The sequence below is a fragment of the Anomaloglossus baeobatrachus genome, chromosome 2 (genome assembly GCF_048569485.1).
Source record: "Anomaloglossus baeobatrachus isolate aAnoBae1 chromosome 2, aAnoBae1.hap1, whole genome shotgun sequence".
NCBI lineage: Eukaryota > Metazoa > Chordata > Amphibia > Anura > Aromobatidae > Anomaloglossus > Anomaloglossus baeobatrachus.
Genome location: NC_134354.1, coordinates 383,712,893 through 383,734,456, shown reverse-complemented (window position 1 = coordinate 383,734,456; position 21,564 = coordinate 383,712,893). Strand labels below are relative to the sequence as shown.

The following is a 21,564-nucleotide window of genomic DNA, read 5'->3' as shown; positions in this document are numbered from 1 at the left end:
CCAGGGTTCTAACGGCCGTTTGTAAGGTGGAACTATGTGACAAACCCCCTGCAGGAACGTGCGTACCTGTGGAAGTCTGGCTAGGCGCTTCTGGAAAAACACAGAGAGCGCTGAGACTTGTCCCTTAAGGGAGCCGAGCGACAAACCCTTTTCCAGTCCAGATTGAAGGAAGGACAGAAAAGTAGGTAATGCAAATGGCCAGGGAGAAAAACCCTGAACAGAGCACCATGACAGAAAAATTTTCCACGTCCTGTGATAGATCTTGGCGGACGTTGGTTTCCTAGCCTGTCTCATAGTGGCAATGACGTCTTGAGATAACCCTGAAGACGCTAGGATCCAGGACTCAATGGCCACACAGTCAGGTTGAGGGCCGCAGAATTCAGATGGAAAAACGGCCCTTGAGATAGCAAGTCTGGTCGGTCTGGTAGTGCCCACGGTTGGCCGACCGTGAGATGCCACAGATCCGGGTACCACGACCGCCTCGGCCAGTCTGGAGCGACGAGGATGACGCGGCGGCAATCGGCCCTGATCTTGCGTAACACTCTGGGCAACAGTGCCAGCGGAGGAAACACATAAGGGAGCTGAAACTGCGACCAATCCTGAACTAAGGCGTCTGCCGCCAGAGCTCTGGGATCTTGAGACCGTGCCATGAACGTCGGTACCTTGTTGTTGTGCCGGGACGCCATGAGGTCGACGTCCGGCACCCCCCAGCGGCAACAGATCTCCTGAAACACGTCCGGGTGAAGGGACCATTCCCCTGCGTCCATGCCCTGGCGACTGAGATAATCTGCTTCCCAGTTTTCCACGCCTGGGATGTGAACTGCGGATATGGTGGAGGCCGTGGCTTCCACCCACATCAAAATCCGCCGGACTTCCTGGAAGGCTTGCCGGCTGCGTGTGCCGCCTTGGTGGTTGATGTATGCCACCGCTGTGGAATTGTCCGACTGAATTCGGATCTGCTTGCCCTCCAGCCACTGCTGGAACGCTTTCAGGGCAAGATACACTGCCCGTATTTCCAGAACATTGATCTGAAGCGAGGACTCTTGCCGCTCCCCACCCTGACAGACTCGCGTCCGTCGTGACTACTTCCCAGGATGGGGGTAGGAAGGATTTCCCCTTCGATAATGAAGTGGGAAGAAGCCACCACCGAAGGGAAGCTTTGGTCGCCTGAGAGAGGGAGACGGTCCTGTCGAGGGACGTCGGTTTCCTGTCCCATTTGCGTAGGATGTCCCATTGAAGGGGACGCAGGTGAAACTGCGCGAAAGGGACTGCCTCCATTGCTGCCACCATCTTCCCTAGGAAGTGCATGAGGCGCCTCAAGGGGTGTGACTGGCCTTGAAGGAGAGATTGTACCCCTTTCTGTAGTGACTGCTGCTTGATCAGCGGAAGCTTCACTATCGCTGAGAGGGTATGAAACTCCATGCCAAGATATGTCAGCGATTGGGCCGGTGTCAGATTTGACTTTGGAAAATTGATGATCCACCCGAAACCCTGGAGAGTCTCCAGGGTAGCGTCGAGGCTGCGTTGGCATGCCTCTTGAGAGGGTGCCTTGATCAGTATCCAAGTACGGGATCACCGAGTGACCCTGCGAGTGTAGGAGCGCTACTACAGTAGCCATAACCTTGGTAAAAACCCGTGGGGCTGTTGCCAGGCCGAACGGCAGTGCCACGAATTGCAGGTGTTCGTTTCCTATGGCGAAGCGCAAGAAGCGCTGATGCTCTGGAGCAATCGGTACGTGGAGATAAGCATCCTTGATATCTATCGATGCAAGGAAATCTCCGTGGGACATTGATGCGATGACGGAGCGGAGGGATTCCATCCTGAACCGTCTGGTTTTTACGTGTTTGTTGAGCAGTTTCAGGTCCAGGACCGGGCGGAAAGACCCGTCCTTCTTTGGGACCACAAACAAGTTGGAGTAAAAACCGTGGTTCTGTTGCTGGAGAGGAACAGGGATCACCACTCCTTCTGCCTTCAGAGTGCGCAGCGCCTGCAGAAGAGCCTCGGCTCGCTCGGGAGGCGGGGATGACCTGAAGAATCGAGTCGGGGGACGAGAGGTGAACTCTATCTTGTAACCTTGAGACAGAATGTCTCTCACCCAGCGGTCTTTTATTTGTGGCAGCCAGGTGTCGCAAAAGCGGTAGAGCCTGCCACCGACCGAGGATGCTGCTAGAGGAGGTCGAAAGTCATGAGGAAGCCGCCTTGTTAGCGGCGCCTCCGGTGATCTTTTTAGGACGTGACATAGACCGCCATGCATCAGAGTTCCTTTGTTCTTTCTGAGACCTTTTGGACGAGGAGAATTGGGACCTGTCCGCGCCCCGAAAGGACCGAAACCTCGACTGCCCTCTCCTCTGTTGGGGTGAAGGGAATTTTGTTACTTACCGTAAATTCCTTTTCTTCTAGCTCTTATTGGGAGACCCAGACGATTGGGGTATAGCTACTGCCCTCCGGAGGCCACACAAAGCACTACACTAAAAAGTGCAAGGCCCCTCCCCCTCTGGCTATACCCCCCCGTGGTATCACGGGTTCTCCAGTTTTAGTGCCAAAGCAAGAAGGAGGAAGCCAATAACTGGTTTAAACAAATTAACTCCGAATAACGTCGGAGAACTGAAAAACCGTTCAACATGAACAACATGTGTACCCGCAAACAACCAAGAAATCCCGAAGGACAACAGGGCGGGTGCTGGGTCTCCCAATAAGAGCTAGAAGAAAAGGAATTTACGGTAAGTAACAAAATTCCCTTCTTCTTCAGCGCTCTATTGGGAGACCCAGACGATTGGGACGTCCAAAAGCTGTCCCTGGGTGGGTAAAGAGATACCTCATGTTAGAGCTGCAAAACAGCCCTCCCCTACGGGGATGTCACTGCCGCCTGCAGGACTCTTCTACCTAAGCTGGCATCCGCCGAAGCATAGGTATGCACCTGATAATGTTTGGTGAAAGTGTGCAGACTCGACCAGGTAGCTGCCTGGCACACCTGTTGAGCCGAAGCCTGGTGTCGTAGCGCCCAGGACGCACTCACGGCTCTGGTTGAATGGGCTTTCAGCCCTGAAAGAACCGGAAGCCCTGCAAAACGGTAGGCTTCCAGAATTGGTTCTTTGATCCATCGAGCCAGGGTGGCTTTAGAAGCCTGCAACCTCTTGCGCGTACCAGCGACAAGGGCATCGGAACGGCGTACGGGCGCCGTGCGGGAAATGTAGATTCTGAGTGCTCTCACCAGATCTAGCAAACGTAAATCATTCTCATACCGGTGAACCGGATGAGTGCAAAAGGACGGTAAGGAGATATCCTGATTAAGATGAAACGAGGATACTACCTTAGGGAGAAACTCCGGAATGATGCGCAGCACTACCTTGTCCTGGTGAAACACCAGGAAGGGAGCCTTGGATGACAGAGCTGCCAGCTCAGACACTCGCCGAAGCGATGTGATCGCAACGAGAAACGCCACCTTCTGTGACAGGCGAGAAAAGGAAACTTCCTTCAGAGGCTCGAAAGGCGGCTTCTGGAGAGCAACTAGAACCCTGTTCAGATCCCATGGATCCAACGGCCGCTTGTACGGGGGTACGATATGACAAACCCCCTGCGGGAACGTGCGCACCTTAGAAAGACGTGCTAGACGCTTCTGAAAAAACACGGATAGTGCTGAGACTTGCCCTTTGAGGGAGTCTAGCGACAAGCCCTTTTCTAACTCCTATTGTAGGAAGGAAAGAAAGATAGGCAATGCAAATGGCCAGGGAGACACTCCCTGAGTAGAGCACCAGATTAAGAAAACCTTCCACGTTCTGTGGTAGATCTTAGCAGACGTGGGCTTCCTAGCCTGTCTCATGGTGGCAACGACCCCTTGGGATAATCCTGAAGACGCTAGGATCCAGGACACACAAGCCACACAGTCAGGTTCAGGGCCGCAGAATTCCGATGGAGAAAACGGCCCTTGAGACAGTAAGTCTGGTCGGTCTGGTAGTGACCCCGGTCGGCCGACCGTGAGACGCCACAGATCCGGGTACCACGATCTCCTCGGCCAGTCTGGTGCGACGAGTATGACGCGGCTGCAATCGGATCTGATTTTTGCGCAGTACTCTGGGCAAGAGTGCCAGAGGTGGAAACACATATGTGAGCCGGAACTGCGACCAATCTTGCACTAAGGCGTCTGCCGCCAGAGCTCTGTGATCGCGCGATCGTGCCATAAATGCCGGGACCTTGTTGGTGTGCCGAGACGCCATTAGGTCGACGTCCGACCCCCCCCAGCGGCAACAGATTTCCTGAAACACGTCCGGGTGAAGGGACCATTCCCCCGCGTCCATGCCCTGGCGACTGAGGAAGTCTGCTTCCCAGTTTTCTACGCCCGGGATGTGAACTGCGGATATGGTGGATGCTGTGTCCTCCACCCACATGAGGATTCGCCGGACTTCCTGGAAGGCTGCTGACTGCGTGTCCCTCCTTGGTGGTTGATGTATGCCACCGCTGTGGAGATGTCCGACTGGATTCGGATCTGCTCCCTTCTAGCCACTTTTGGAAAGCTAATAGGGTAAGATACCCTGCCCCGATTTCCAGCACATCGAACTGAAGGGTGGACTCCTGCTGAGTCCACGTCCCCTGAGCCATGTGGCGGAGACAAACTGCTCCCCACCCTGACAGACTCGTATCTGTCGTGACCACTGCCCAGGATGGGGGCTATGGCAATGAGGTGGGAATAAGCCCCTATTGCAGAGAGTCCTCGGCCGTCAGGGAAAGGGAGACTTCCCGTCCAGGGAGGTTGACTGCCCATCCCATTGGCGGAGAATGTCCCATTGCCGTTGGCGCAGATGAAACTGCGCAAAGAGAACTGCCTCGATGGCTGCCACCATCTTCCTTAGGAAGTGCATGAGGCGCCTTAAGGGGTGCGACTGGCCTTGAAGGAGAGACTGCACCTCTGTCCGCAGTGAACGCTGCTGGTTCAGCGGAAGCTTCACTATGGCTGATAGAGTATGAAACTCCATGCCGAGATACGTTAGTGATTGAGTCGGAGACAGATTTGACCTTGCCAAATTGATGATCCACCCGAAAGTCTGGAGAGTCTCCAGCGTAACATTCAGGCTGCGTTGGCATGCCTCGAGGGAGGTTGCTTTGACGAGTAGATCGTCCAAGTACGGAATCACCGGGTGTCCGTGAGAGTGCAAGACTGCTACCACTGCTGCCATGACCTTGGTGCCCACCCGTGGGGCTGTCCCAGACTGAATGGCAGAGCTACGAACAGAAGATGTTCGTCTCCTATCACAAAACGTAGAAAACGTTGGTGCTCCGTAGCAATTGGCACGTGGAGATAGGCATCTTTGATGTCTGTTGAGGCAAGGAAGTCTCCTCGAGACATTGAGGCAATGACGGATCGGAGGGATCCCATCCGGAACCGCCTGGCGTTCGCATGCTCGTTGAGCAGTTTCAGAACCAGAACAGGACGGAAGGAACCGTCCATTTTTGGAGCCACAAAGAGATTGGAGTACAAACCCTCGCCCTCGTTCCTGAGGGGGGACAGGGATCACCACTCCTTCTGCTCTTAGAGCGTCCACCGCCTGCAGCAGGGCATCTGCTCGGTGGAGAGGTGGGGCCGTTCTGAAGAATGGAGTCGGAGGACGAGAACAGAACACTGTCCTGTGCACGTGAGCACAATGTCCGTCACCCACCGGTCTGTGACCTGTGGCAGCTAAATGTCGCCAAAGGCGGGGGAGTCTGCCATCAACCGCGGATGCGGAGAGAGAGAGAGAGAGCTGAGAGTCCTGAGGAGACCGCCTTGGTAGCGGTTCCTCCGACTGCCTTCCTTGGGCGAGATTGAGCCCGGCCGGAATCTGAGCCCGTCTGAGGTTTTGTAGCCCTTTTGCACGAGGACAATTGGGACCTGCCGGAGCTTGGGAAGGACCGAAACCTCGACTGTACTTTTAGGACAGCATTAACAGGGTAAGTCGCAGTGCAGACATTGCGGGGTTACGGACGCCTCTGCGGTACAGATGTCCCTGCTCAAGGTCAGCTGCGCAAGAACAGCAGAAAAGGTTAGGTTGCCAATACGGCTGTGGATGCCGGAGCAACCGACACGCCGATAGCCTCCTAGACAGATTTCAACCAGAGTCCATCTGTCTGTGAATGGCATCTTGAAGTGAAGCCCCATCTCCAGTGCAACTATGGCTCTATATGCAAGCCTGGAGATTGGAGAATCCACCTTTGGACCCTGGGTCCAGCGCTGACCACGTCAGGGGAAAAAAGGGATAACATGTATCCTAAAAACGTTTGGAGAAGACGCTTATCTGGTAAGCGTGGTGTTCCTGGACTGCTTCTCTGAAGTCAGCGTGGCCAGAAAAATACTCAATATCTGCGTGAGACACTGAAAAGGAACTTCTCCTGTTCGTCTCCTATCTCCACTGGGGGAGCTGAGGGAGAAAGATCCAACCTTCCATTGATGGACGGTATAGGATCATTCCGTATGGCGTTACCACCCGGTGTATCCGGATTGAGAGCGATGTCAGTAACAAAGCCCTGAAGAGCTGCCTTTTGTTCAAGTAGATTGCCCATGGGTGCAAGTCTCTATATTATGACTACTCCGTCCCTGTCCATGGACAGGGTTGACAGGAGGTTTCTTTGGCCACAACTAGTAGAGCCCCGGCAGACGAAGTGCTAGAGACCCCGGCAGACGACGTGCTACAGGGGCGCATGCACACAATGGGACGGTGTCATGAACAGCATCCCATGTAGTAAAAACAGCACTGAAATCTGTGTTGCTTTTTTGCCGCTGCCGACTAGCTATCTAGAAGTATATAGCCAAGATTGGTGACCGTACATTGCAATGTATAGCATACAGGCATAAAGTACAAATGACCACTGCAGCACAAGCAATACAAGCAGCATAGAAGCCTGTGCCCTGGCACCCCTGCTCTTCTGCTGCTGTATACTAGTCATCTAGGGGAATATAGCCCAGAAGAGTGACCCTACAGTGCAATGTATAGCATACAAGCACAAGTACAAATGAACACTGCAGCACATGCAATCCAAGCAGCATAGAAGCCTGTGCCCTGGCACCTCTGCTCTTCTGCTGCTGTAGACTGGTCATCTAGGGGAATATAGCCCAGAAGAGTGACCATACAGTGCAATGTATAGCATACAAGCACAAGTACAAATGCACACTGCAGCCCATGCAATACAAGCAGCATAGAAAAAAACCTGTGCCCCAGCACCCTTGGTTTTCTGCTGCTGTAGTCTAGCCATTCCAGAAGAATATAGCTAAGACTAGCGACTGTACAGTGCAATGTATAGCATATCAGCATAAACACAAATGAACACCTCAGTCGTGCAAAACAAGCAGCCTAGAAAGCCTGTGCTTTAGCACACCTGCTTTCCTGCTGCTGATGTGTCGCTCCCCCAGCGGGCATATAGCGACCTACGTAGTTAAAAACAACACATGTATACACTGCAGTTATATCGTGGTCAGCACTATGTGTGCCTCTTACCGCCCGCCTATAAGCGGGTGTATGATCGCCACTGTCCTGCCTTGGTGCCCCGAGCTCTGCAGTAATGGCTGCCGGCTTCTTCCCCAGCTCGTGTGAGGAGGGGCGGGCCGTGGGCGTGCCCCCAAGGCAGAGCGGGAATCCGGCGTCCGACAGTGTGCAGTGAGAGGGCTGGAGCATGTAAAAAGGCTCCAGCCCTCGGCGCTGCTGATTGCTCAGCGCCTGTCCCCTTCCCTGAGTGACAGGGAGGGGGCGGGAACGAAGCGGCACTAGGCCGCAGAAGCCGGGGACTGGAGTTATAAGCGCCGCCGCCGTAAAAGCGCGGTCGGCGCCCAGTCCCCGGCGAACTACAAGTCCCAGCCGCGCCGCCGCTCCCGGAGCGTCCGGCGCGGTAGTTCCCAAAACACAAAGTCACTCAGCAAAGCTGCAGTGACTGTAACCCTTTACTGTCCCCGGCGCACTAGCACACCCAGCAAGTCTGGAGTGTGCTGTGCCTGTGTGTACGGGGACACAGAGTACCTGTAATGGTGCAGGGCCATGTCCCTGAACGGTACTCCAGCTCCGTATCCAGCAGGTTCAAATGGGTCTGTGGATGGAGCCCGGCGTCAGAGCTTTGAGGCCGGCAGGATCCCACTTCCTCAGAGCCCCTCAGGGGGATGTGGAAGGAAAGCAGCATGTGGGCTCCAGCCTCCGTACCAGCAATAAGTACCTCAACCTTACAACACCATCCAGGGGTGAGAAGGGAGCATGCTGGGGACACTATATGTGTCCTCTTTTCTTCCATCCGAAATAGTCAGCAGCTACTGCTGACTAAAATCTGTGGAGCTATGCGTGGATGTCTGACCTCCTTCGCACACAAAGCTAAAACTGGAGAACCCGTGATACCACGGGGGGGTATAGCCAGAGGGGGAGGGGCCTTGCACTTTTTAGTGTAGTGCTTTGTGTGGCCTCCGGAGGGCAGTAGCTATACCCCAATCGTCTGGGTCTCCCAATAGAGCGCTGAAGAAATGTTCTTTTTGGGCTGGTGTAAGGATGTATCCTTTCCCTTGGATTGTTTGATGATTTCATCCAAACGCTCGCCAAACAGCCTGTCCCCAGAAATTGGCAAACTGGTTAAGCGCTTTTTGGAAGCAGAATCTGCCTTCCATTCCCGTAGCCACAAGGCCCTGCGGAGTACCACCGAATTGGCGGCCGCAACCGCCGTACGGCTCGCAGAGTCCAGGACAGCATTAATAGCGTAAGACGCAAATGCCGAGGTCTGGGTGGTAATGGATGCTACTTGTGGCGCAGACGTGCACGTGGCTGCTTCAATTTGCGCTTGACCTGCTGAGATAGCTTGTAGCGCCCATACGGCTGCGAATGCTGGGGCAAAAGAAGCTCCGATAGCTTCATAGATGGATTTTAACCAGAGCTCCATCTGCCTGTCAGTGGCATCTTTGAGCGAGGCCCCATCTTCCACTGCAAGTATGGATCTAGCCGCCAGTCTGGAGATTGGAGGATCCACTTTGGGACACTGAGTCCAACCTTTAACCACGTCAGGGGGAAAAGGATAACGTGTATCCTTAAGGCGCTTCGAAAAACGCTTATCTGGACAAGCATGGTGATTCTGGACTGCCTCTCTGAAATCAGAGTGGTCTAGAAACATACTCTGTGTACGCTTGGGGAACCTGAAACGGAATTTCTCCTGCTGAGAAGCTGACTCCTCCGCCGGAGGAGCTGAGGGAGAAATATCCAGCATTTGATTGATGGACGCAATAAGATCGTTCACTATGGCGTCCCCATCTGGAGTATTAAGATTGAGAGCGCCCTCAGGATCAGAATCCTGATCAGCTGTCTCCGCATCATCAACCAGAGATTCCCCCCGCTGAGACCCTGAACAATATGATGTCGAGGGAAATTCTAAGCGAGCCCGCTTAGTCGGTCTGGGACTGGGGTCTAAGTCAGAACCCTCAGCCTGGGATGTATGAGATACCCCGGGAGGACATTGTTGGTCCAACTGAGGGGGGCCCGAGAACAATGATTCAACAGAGTCCCTTTGCTGAGATACCGGCCTGGACTGCAAGGCTTCTAGTATCTTAGCCATAGTCTCAGAGTTTTGCAAACTCCGTCCCTGTCACCTGAACAGCGTCAACAGGTGGCTCCCCCTGGGCCCCTCTTAGCAGAGGCTCTGGCTGAATAAGTGCCACAGGGGCCGAACATTGCACACAATGAGGGTCAGTGGAACCTGCCGGCAGCTGGGTCGTACAAGCGGCGCAGGCAGCATAATAAACCTGTGTTTTGGCACCCCTGCCTTTTGTGGGCTCCATGCTATTGTTTTCCCTGAGCAACACAATAGGGTATATAGCCAGAATGAACTGTGCTCATACAGTGTAAAGAATATACTATAAACAAATAATGTATCAATACACTACAGCACCATGGGGCTAGCACCAACAGGTGCTGCTTACCACCCGCCTAAAGCGGTTGTGAGGCCACCAGAGACCGTGTCTGGGTCTCCCAGGGTTTGTCCCTCTCTGCAGCGTCGGAGGAACTGACAGGAATGGCTGCGGCGTCCTGACTAGAGGAGGGAGCCGTGGGCGTGGCCGAGAAAGTGCGGGAACTGGTGCTCACACTGTGCACAGTGAGGGGGGTGGAGTATGCAAATCATACTCCAGCCCTCAGTGCTGCTCGTTCCGTGCAGCGTCCCGCCCTTCCCCTGCCTGTCAGGGCTGAGGGCGGGAGACAAGGAAACTAGGCTGCAAGAAAGCCGGGGACTCGAGTATAAGCTTGGCCGCCGTAAAAGCGCGGCCGGCGCCGAAGTCCCCGGCGAACTACAAGTACCAGCCGCGCCGCAGTTTCCCATGGCAGCGGCGGTTAGCGCGGTAGCCCCTACATATAAACACACTCAGCGACGCTGAGTGTGTAATGGCACAGTTTAACCCGGTCAGCGCCGCGGTCCCCGGTGCACTAGCACACCCAGCAAAGCTGAGGTGTTGCCGTGCACGGTCCCCACAGGGATACAGAGTACCTTCAAGTAGCAGGGCCATGTCCCTGAACGGTACCCGGCTCCTATCCAGCAGGCTCCACAGGAGTTGTGGATGAAGCACGGTCTCAGTGCCTGGAGACCGATAGGATCCCACTTCGCCCAGAGCCCTGAGGGGGATGGGGAAGGAAAACAGCATGTGGGCTCCAGCCTCCGTACCCGCAATGGATACCTCAACCTTACAACACCACCGACAAGAGTGGGGTGAGAAGGGAGCATGCTGGGGGCCCTATATGGGCCCACTTTTCTTCCATCCGACATGGTCAGCAGCTGCTGCTGACCAATCTGTGGAGCTATGTGTGCAGGTCTGCCTCCTTCGCACAAAGCAAAAAAACTGAGGAGCCCGTGGGAGCACGGGGGTGTATAGGCAGAAGGGGAGGGGCTTAACACTTTTGAGTGTAATACTTTGTGCGGCCTCCGGAGGCATAGCCTATACACCCAATTGTCTGGGTCTCCCAATAGAGCGACAAAGAAGAGATGTGGTAGACGACACCATCTGTTTAAAAACCTTAACAGATATGCAATGTGCAAAAGATGTGTTCACATACACCTATACCTCCGATTCACTGCTATGCTCCTGTACACCAACAAATTGGATAGATTAGGAATGCAATTTGCCTTGGAAGATGAGCTGAATTATGTTTTCTTATTTTGACAATAAAAATAAAAAAAAAAAAAAAATAAAAAAAAGAAGATGTAGAGCAAAAAGGGAAAACAAAAAAAAAATCAAAATAATAAAAAAAACAGTACCTCTGGAGGTGGCTCTGCATTTGGTGGCTTTACAAAGAAAGGTATTCTCCCCCGTTGCCAATCATTGAGTACCATCTTTGAAACAGTCTGGCAATCCGGTTCTCCACCCTTCAATAGCAAGAAAAAAGTTATTTCAAGAGATTAAAAGTGAAAAGGCTGCAAAAAGCATTTGTTTAGGAACGGAAATAAAAACGGAACTACTATTAGTGATACAGTAGCATTTAACAACTGTTCTAGGACAATATAATTCCACCACCGTGTGTATATTTTTCAACCAAAGGGAGAAAGTAGATGAACTCTAGTGCTGCCTATAGGAAATAGCAATCCTAATTCTATACAGTTTACAGCTCCTCTTCACTTCTCCTAGCCAGTAGCGGCCCCCACTTCTTGATTGATCGTAGAGAGCTGAGGTAACATCATACATCAGAGCTTCTGTCAATCAAGAAGCAAAAGTGGTGAGGCAGGAAAAGCGTAGAGGAGCAATTACTTCGATATGTCCACCAGTGCACTTGCAAGCCTAATTTGCGATCAATAAAAACACGAATGATGGAATCGTAATGGGTATAACTTGATACTATTTTCCCTATCCTTAAAAGGGGCTGTCCACCACTTGGACAACCCCTTCTCAATCATCATGGTTCCCCCTGTTAAAATAAGAATACTTTTATACTCTCCTCCGATGTAAACACTCATTCTCCCAAGGCTCACTGTTAAGTCATGCGTGCCTCTTGTCCAATCAGCGTTGGCTTCACTGTATCAGCCTTTGAATGAATCAAACATCAAGAGAACGTGAGCAATCAGCCACAGCTCTGATTTCCGCTTGACGTTTGATTCATTTGAAGAAGGGGACAGTGATGCCGACACTGTTTGGACAAGGGGCATGCATGATGTTAGAATGTCACGTGAGTCTTGGGAGAATGAGTGTTGACACCAGAGGAGAGTATAAAAATGTTATGCTAAAGAGGGGAAAACATGATGACAACCTCTTTAAGTAGCTCTGCATAGGATTAAAGTTATTGATGATATACGTGACCAACTAGGTACACTAAAAGGAATTTTCTATGCTGATAAAAGTAGCTATGTTCACCCCAGGTACACACTCCCAACTCCAGACCTGCAACTACCGTATCTGCAGGACCACAGGTGGCGATATCATGACCACCCATAACTTCACCGCTGTAGCAACAGATTTGCTGAATAGTAACTTGTGTTCATGATATCATCACTTCCCGGCCATTTAGAGACAGTCGGTATCACTGAAGTGGGGGGAGCGGATTCCTGGGGTGAGTATAACTTCTTTTCTTATTCTGGAAGTAAAGCTCTTATTAGACAGGGCAATAATCATGCGGCAAAAATCGCAATATCAATTGCAACAGAGCGATATTCACAGTGTATAATAGCTGCTATCGTAATATCATTCAATTCTCGCAAAACTGGATCTTTCAACTTGCTTAAAAAATAACGATAAGCTTGTATGTATGATGTAGTGAAAACATGTTTGTCATATAAGGCCTTAATGACATTCTGTGTAGATCGGTTATTTTCAGGGATGATCGAATACCTCAAAATATTCGGCTTCGCGAATATCCGACGAATAGGTTGCCGCTATGTGAATATTCTGGGAAGCCCGAATAGTTCAGAATAGTTATTAGAGTTTCCCATAAGCTTACATTGCGCATCGAATATTCACGAATACTCTAATAGCGGCGTCCTATTCGGCAAATATTTGCGAAGCCGAATATTTGAGGTATTCGATCATCCCTAGTTATTTTAACATTAAACTTCAGAAAATAAAGTTAAAAAGGCAATATCTCTTCTGCAATGCGAAATGAATAGCAGCAAATGTTAAACCTGCATAGAGTGAAACAAAATAGTTAAAAAAACCCTCAAATAAAAACACAAAGAAAAGGCAGGCTCACTGACCTTTAACAGCTTTCCTGTTTTATAGGCAAGTTTTTCCAGGAAATCTTCAGCATTTTCCCAGGAATCTATCTTGTATGTCTTGCTTATGTACTCTGGTTTTGCCCGTTCAAGGACAGCAGAAATGTGATCTTCGGGGCTTTTAATCTTTTCTACTTGTACCTAGTAAAGGGAAAAGAGACAGGTAAAAAGGTTTGTACAACTTCTCTGATAACCTATCAACTGAATAGGAGAGAAGCTCCAGTTGTCAGCGAAGGCCACTACAAGGTGTGCTGGTCCACACCATCCACTGCTTACATGCCAGAACCACTAGCCCGTTTCAATTTCCAGTGAGAGGAACTGTAAGGCTAGTTTCACACTTGCATTGAACGGCATCCGTTGCATTGCGTTGTGTGACGGATGCAACGGATGCGTTGCATATAATGGCACAACGAATCGTACAAAACAACGGAAAGCTTTTTTTTCTCTTTTTTTACAGTTTTACCGGCAGAAGACTATTGTGAACGATCAGCTGATCACTCTCAATAGCCGGCGGCCGGGCGCTCAGCTGACCGCTTTCAATAGCCGGCGGCCGGGCGATCAGCTGAGCGCTCTCAATAGCCGGCGGCCGGGCGCTCAGCTGAGCGCTCTCAATAGCCGGCGGCCGGGCGCTCAGCTGAGCGCTCTCACATGCCGGCGGCCGGGCGCTCAGCTCAGCGCTCTCACATGCCGGCGGCCGGGCGCTCAGCTGAGAGCTCTCACATGCCGGCGGCCGGGCGCTCAGCTGAACGTTCGGCCACCGAGAGACAAAGTTTCTGTGATTTAAAAAAAAAAAAAAAAAAAAAGAAGATGAGCATGCGCAGGGAAAAAAAAGAGAATTTTGTTTACTTACCGTAAATTATTTTTCTTATAGTTCCGACATGGGAGACCCAGACCATGGGTGTACAGCTTCTGCCTCCGGAGGACACACAAAGTACTACACTAAAAAGTGTAGCTCCTCCCTCCGAGCATATACACCCCCTGGATAACCAAATCTAGCCAGTTTAGTTTCCAAACCTGAAGGAGGACATCCACCCACAAGTAGAGATAGAGCAAAACCCGGAACAACCGGAACCTCTGTCTACAACAACAGCCGGTGAAAACACACGGAACAAGAAAACTGCCAACAGGCAACAGGGAGGGTGCTGGGTCTCCCATGTCGGAACTATAAGAAAAAGAATTTACGGTAAGTAAACAAAATTCTCTTTTTCTTCATCGTTCCTTATGGGAGACCCAGACCATGGGACGTCTCAAAGCAGTCCATGGGTGGGAAAAACAGAAAACTGAGTAGGCAAAACCTAACTTCACAAATGGGCGACAGCCGCCTGAAGGATGCGTCTGCCCAAGCTCGCATCTGCCGAAGCATGAGCATGCACTTGGTAGTGCTTCGAAAAGGTGTGCAGACTAGACCAAGTGGCAGCCTGACAGACCTGCTGAGCCGTAGCCTGGTGCCTGAAAGCCCAAGAGGCACCGACAGCTCTGGTCGAATGCGCCTTGATCCCCGGCGGGGGAGGCACCTGAGTGCACTGGTAGGCATCGGATATGGCAGACCTAATCCAACGAGCTAGGGTCGGTTTAGAAGCAGAGAGACCCTTGCGCTGACCTGTGGTCAGCACAAAAAGAGAGGTGCACCATCTAAGAACAGCGGTGCGTGACACATAGATCCGGAGCGCCCGCACCAGATCTAAAGTATGCAATGCTTTCTCAAAGCGATGCACAGGAGCCGGACAAAAGGAATGAAATGTCCTGGTTAAGGTGGAAAGGAGACACCACCTTAGGGAGAAAGTCCGGAGTCGGACGGAGAACCACCTTGCCTTGGTGAAAAACCAAAAAAGGTGACTCCGAAGAGAGCGCAGCCAAATCAGAGACTCTCCTGAGAGAAGTTATGGCCACCAGAAAAACGACCTTCTGTGAAAGTCGAAACAAAGAAACCTCCCTAAGAGGCTCAAAGGGGGGTTTCTGTAAGGCCGTGAGGACCAGATTAAGGTCCCAGGGATCCAAAGGCCGCCGGTAAGGTGGAATGATGTGAGATGCGCCCTGCATGAAGGTGCGCACCTGGGCCAGTCGGGCGATACGCCGCTGGAACAACACTGACAGAGCCGAGACCTGTCCCTTAAGGGAATTGAGGGATAGTCCTAGCTGCAGACCAGACTGTAGAAAGGACAGGATGGTCGGCAAGGAAAAAGGCCAAGGGGCATGCCCGGAAAAACGACACCAGGACAGGAAAATTCTCCAAGTCCTGTGGTAAATCTTGGCCGAGGAAGACTTCCGAGCCTGAGTCATAGTGGAGATGACTTCGGGAGGAATGCCGGAAGCAGTCAGGATCCAGGACTCAAGAGCCACGCCGTCAATCTGAGATCTGCAGAATTCTGGCGGAAAAATGGACCTTGTGAGAGAAAGTCTGGGCGGTCCGGGAGATGCCACGGCACCTCTACGGACAGACGGAGCAGGTCTGGGTACCAAGCTCGCCTGGGCCAGTCTGGAGCAATGAGAATGACCCGACGGCCCTCCATTCTGATCTTGCGCAGGACTCTGGGCAAGAGAACTAGAGGGGGAAACACGTAAGACAGACGGAACTGGGACCAATCCTGAACCAGCGCGTCCGCTGCAAAGGCCTGAGGATCGTGGGAGCGAGCCACATAAACCGGGACCTTGTTGTTGTGCCGGGATGCCATTAGATCCACTTCCGGAGTGCCCCACTTGCGGCAGATCGACCGCAACACTGCCGGATGCAGAGCCCACGCCGCTGTCCACGGTTTGACGGCTGAGATAATCTGCCTCCCAGTTTTCTACGCCTGGGATGTGGACTGCGGATATGGTGGACTTGGAGTCCTCCGTCCACTGAAGGATGCGTTGAACCTCCAACATTGCCAGGCGGCTGCGAGTCCCGCCCTGGTGATTGATGTAGGCAACTGCTGTCGCGTTGTCTGACTGGACTCGAATGTGCTTGCCCGCCAACAGATGGTGAAAGGCTACGAGAGCTAGAAGCACAGCTCTGATCTCCAGCACATTGATCGAGAGGGCTGATTCGGACGGAGTCCAAGTGCCCTGTGCTCGGTGGTGGAGAAATACTGCTCCCCAGCCGGATAGACTGGCATCCGTGGTGAGAATCACCCAGGACGGGATCAGGAAGGAGCGTCCCTGAGACAGAGAGAGGGGCCGAAGCCACCACTGAAGAGAGCTCTTGGTCTGTGGCGACAGAGCCACCAACTTGTGCAAGGAAGAAGTCCGCTTGTCCCAACAGCGGAGAATGTACAGCTGCAGAGGACGCAGATGGAACTGGGCAAAGGGAACCGCTTCCATTGACGCCACCATCTGACCCAGTACCTGCATGAGGTGCCTGATGGAATGACGGCGGGGCCTCAACAGAGAGCGCACCGCCAGATGGAGGGACTGCTGTTTGACTAAGGGCAGCTTCACAAGTGCCGGCAGAGTCTCGAATTGCATCCCTAGGTACGTAAGTTTTTGGGTCGGGGTCAGAGTGGACTTGGGCAGATTGACAAGCCACCCGAATTGAACAAGAGTGGCGAGAGTGAGCGAGACACTCCGCTGACAGTCTGCACTGGATGAAGCCTTGACTAGAAGGTCGTCCAGGTAAGGAATCACTGCCAACCCCTGGAGGTGCAGAACCGCAACCACTGCTGCCATGACCTTGGTAAATACTCGAGGGGCCGTGGCTAACCCGAAGGGGAGAGCCACGAATTGGAAATGTTCCTCTCCGATTGCAAAACGTAGCCAACGCTGGTGTGAAACTGCAATTGGCACATGCAGATAGGCATCTCTGATGTCGATGGATGCCAGGAAATCTCCTTGGGTCATTGAGGCAATGACTGACCGCAGAGACTCCATGCGAAAATGCCGCACCTGAACATGCTTGTTGAGAAGCTTGAGATCCAGGATGGGCCGGAAGGAACCGTCCTTTTTGGGGACTAGGAAGAGATTTGAGTAAAAACCTCTGAACCGTTCCCTGGCGGGAACCGGTACAATTACTCCGTTGGCCAGTAAGGATGCCACGGCCTGAGAGAAGGCGGCGGCCTTGGAGCAGGGGGGAGTTGACAGAAAAAATCTGTTTGGCGGGCTGGAAGAGAACTCTATCCTGTAGCCGTGGGAGATGATATCCCGCACCCACTGATCGGAGACGTGTTGAAACCACACGTCGCCAAAGTGGGAGAGCCTGCCACCGACCAAGGACGTTGCTGGCTCGGCCAGATAGTCAAGAGAAGGCTGCCTTGGTGGCAGCAGCTCCTGCGGACCTTTATGGACGCGGCTTCTTGCGCCAGGTGGGCTACTGGTCCTTGGCTGAGTTAGTGGACGAGGCCGAGGGCTTAGAGGCCGCCCAGTTAGAGGAACGAAAGGAACGAAACCTCGACTGGTTCCTGCCCTGCACAGGTTTCCTGGGTTTAGTCTGTGGCAAGGAAGTACTCTTCCCGCCAGTAGCCTCCTTAATTATTTCATCCAGTTGTTCACCGAACAGCCTGGACCCAGCAAATGGGAGCCCAGCAAGGTACTTCTTTGAAGAAGCATCTGCCTTCCACTCTCGCAGCCACAAAATCCTGCGGATAGCGAGGGCATTAGCGGAGGCCACCGCAGTGCGGTGAGAAGCCTCCAGCATGGCAGACATGGCGTAGGCTGAAAAGGCTGAAGCCTGGGAAGTTAAGGCAACCAATTCAGGCATAGAGTCCCTAGTGAGGGAATGCATCTCCTCTAGGGAAGCAGAGATGGCTTTGAGAGCCCACACTGCTGCAAAGGATGGGGAGAACGAGGCCCCTGCCGCCTCATAGACAGACTTGGCCAGGAGGTCAACCTGGCGGTCAGTGGGATCCTTAAGGGAGGTGCCATCAGCTACAGATACAACTGTCCGGGCTGAGAGTCTAGACACCGGAGGGTCTACCTTTGGTGAGTGAGCCCACTCCTTGACCACCTCTGGTGGAAAAGGATAACGGTCGTCAGAACCACGCTTTGGGAAGCGTTTGTCAGGACAGGCTCTGGGCTTGGACACAGTGGCTTGAAAATTGGAGTGGTTAAAGAACACACTCCTTGTTCTCTTAGGCAAGGTAAACTGGTGCTTTTCTGCCAGAGAGGGTTGCTCCTCTGATACTGGCGGATTGAGGTCCAGTACAGAATTAATAGACGCAATCAAATCACTAACATCCGCATCACCCTCGGTCAGATCAATGGGGCACATGGAGGTAGTGTCCGAGCCCCCAGTAAAGACATCCTCCTCGTCCTGCGAGTCGGTTCGTGAATCGGAGCCGCGGGACGAGGAAGGAGAGGGGACCCTTCGTCTCCTTTTAGGAGGACGGGGTCTGGGAGCAGATGAAGAATCCTCTGTGAGCTCTGCAGAGCAAGCCGAAGCAGCAGAGGCGCCCTTAGAAGGGGGCTGATGCATGCTCAGCAGAGTCCGGGACAACTCTCCCATGGAGTCGGCGAAGGACTGGGAGATAGATTTAGAAAACACTTCTACCCAAGCCGGGGGTTCAGCCACCGGGGCCGGAGCAGCCGGAGGGACCACTGGGGAGACTCCAGGCTGAGGCACCACCATGTTAGAGCAGGCATCACAATGTGGATATGTGCTCGGTTCAGGCAGTACGAGCTTACATGCAGTGCATATTGAGTACAGCCTTGCAGCCTTGCTCCTAGTGTGAGACATGCTGCTGAGGTGGAGGCTGTGCAGTAAAGAACACACTCCTTCAGAATGACCCCCAGAGAGTGTATAATAAAGTCCACAACCAGAGGTTGTGGCTTACCAGACCGTTTTGTGTGCCCTCCGGATCCCACAGCTCGGACCCCCAGACAGGTTGCAGAGATGCAGCAGCCAGCACCGATCAGTGTGAGAACGCTGATAAAATGGCGCCGGAGGGAGGAGGGGGGGGCAGGGCCTAGTCCAAGAGCGGGAACCGGAGGGCCAAGGAGATATCCAGGGGAGGGAAACATCTAAACATCTCCTCAGAGAGGAGTGTCCTCCCCTGAGCTGAACGGCCGGTGGGCGGCGCCGCACTGTCCCTCTGCATGACTGACAAGCAGGGGCAGTGAAACCGAAAGTAGGCCGCAGCCGAAGCCGGGGCCTAAATTTTACAATGCGGCCAGCGAGCAGGCACCCTTGGCGCGGTTCTCAGGTGAAAACCAGAGAACCGGCCGGAAATGTCACCAAAGTAACCTGACACATTCTCCACAACAATAAAGATACAAAGGACCCCCTACAATAACGTCTCAAATACTTAGCTTGTGAGACGCAGGGCCAGGTCCCTGAGGGATGAGTGCTCCGTCCGGCAGGGTCCTGAAAGGGCTGCGGATAAAGACCGGTCTCCTGCAAAGCAGTGAGAACCGTGCTGGCTCCCACTTCAAGCCAGAGCCCGAGGGATGGTGAAGGAGCGCGGCATGTAAGGCTCCAGCCTTGAAATCAACCTTAACAAAACCGACACAGTGGGGTGAGAAGGGACATGCCGGGAGTCCAGCTTGGACCCGCTTTTCTTCAAACTCTTTAAAATGAAAAATCAGATGAGAATGCATGAATGTGGATGTGTGCCTCCTGAACACAAAGCATTGAACTGGCTATATTTGGTTATCCAGGGGATGTATATGCTAGGAGGGAGGAGCTACACTTTTTAGTGTAGTACTTTGTGTGTCCTCCGGAGGCAGAAGCTATACACCCATGGTCTGGGTCTCCCATAAGGAACGATGAAGAAAACCACTTTCTGTGAAAGCCGATGCAAAGAGACCTCCCTAAGAGGCTCAAAGGGGGGTTTCTGCAAAACCGTGAGAACTAAATTAAGGTCCCAGGGATCCAAGGGCCGCCGGTAAGGCGGAATGATGTGAGACGCGCCTTGCATGAAGGTGCGGACCTGAGCCAGCCGAGCGAGACACCGCTGGAACAGAACTGACAGAGCTGAGACTTGTCCCTTGAGAGAGCTGAGGGACAGTCCTAGCTGCAGACCGGACTGTAGAAAAGACAGAAGGGTCGGCAAGGAGAATGGCCAAGGAGGATGGTCAGTAGAGCGACACCAGGACAGGAAAATTTTCCAAGTCCTGTGATAGATCTTAGCGGAGGAAGACTTACGGGCCCGAGTCATAGTGGAGATGACTTCAGGAGGGATACCAGAAGTCGTCAAGATCCAGGACTCAAGAGCCACGCCGTCAATTTGAGAGCCGCAGAATTCAGGCGGAAAAACGGACCTTGTGAGAGTAGGTCTGGACGGTCCGGGAGATGCCACGGCATCTCTACGGACAGATGGAGCAGGTCTGGATACCAAGCTCGCCTGGGCCAGTCTGGTGCAATGAGGATGACTCGACAGCCCTCCATTTTGATCTTGCGCAGGACTCTGGGCAAGAGAGCTAGAGGGGGAAACACGTAGGACAGACGAAACTGGGACCAGTCTTGAACCAGAGCGTCCGCGGCGAATGCCTGAGGGTCGTGGGAGCGAGCCACGTAAACGGGAACCTTGTTGTTCTGACGGGATGCCATTAGGTCCATGTCCGGAGTGCCCCATTTACGGCAGATTGACTGAAACACTGCCGGGTGCAGGGACCACTCGCCACTGTCCACGGTTTGACGGCTGAGATAATCTGCCTCCCAGTTTTCCACGCCTGGGATGTGGACTGCGGATATGGTGGACTTGGAGTCCTCCGCCCATTGAAGGATGCGTTGTACCTCCAACATTGCCAGGCGGCTGCGTGCCCCGCCTTGGTGATTGATGTAGGCAACCGCTGTCGCGTTGTCTGACTGGACTCGAATGTGCCTGCCCGCCAACAGGTGGTGAAAAGCTAGGAGAGCTAGAAGCACGGCTCTGGTTTCCAGCACATTGACTGAAAGGGCTGACTCGGACGGAGTCCAAGTGCCCTGCGCTCTGTGGTGGAGATATACCGCTCCCCAGCCAGATAGACTGGCATCCGTGGTGAGAATCACCCAGGACGGGGCCAGGAAGGAGCGCCCCTGGGACAGGGAGAGGGGCCGAAGCCACCACTGAAGAGAGCTCCTGATTTGTGGCGACAGAGCCACTAACCTGTGTAAGGAGGAAGGCCGCTTGTCTCAACAGCGGAGAATGTCCAGCTGCAGGGGGAACAGCCTCCATGGACGCCACCATTTGACCCAGCACCTGCATCAGACGCCTGAGGGTATAACGGGGGTCCTCAGCAGAGAGCGCACCGCTAGCTGGAGGGACTGCTGTTTGACTAAGGGCAACTTCACAAGTGCCGTCAAGGTCTCAAACTGCATCCCTAGGTACGTGAGACTCTGGGTCGGAGTCTGAGTGGATTTGGGAAGATTGACAAGCCACCCGACTTGAGCTAGAGTGGAGAGAGTGAGCGAGACACTCCGCTGACAGTCTGCGCTGGATGAAGCCTTGACTAGAAGGTCGTCCAGGTAAGGAATCACTGCCAACCCCTGGAGGTGCAGAA

The 21,564-nt window shown here is 53.0% G+C and overlaps 1 protein-coding gene across 1 annotated transcript in view; it reads right to left on the bottom strand.

Moving 5' to 3' along the window:
* GNL2 (G protein nucleolar 2) overlaps positions 1–21,564 on the bottom strand; it is a 153,660-nt gene that overhangs the window by 37,002 nt on the left and 95,094 nt on the right. Inside the window, exons 11-12 of the mRNA XM_075336053.1 lie at positions 13,156–13,314; positions 11,233–11,340 (exon numbers count right to left, since the gene is read on the bottom strand). Coding sequence (XP_075192168.1) covers positions 11,233–11,340; positions 13,156–13,314 — 267 coding nt within the window. The remainder of the gene's footprint in view (positions 1–11,232; positions 11,341–13,155; positions 13,315–21,564) is intronic.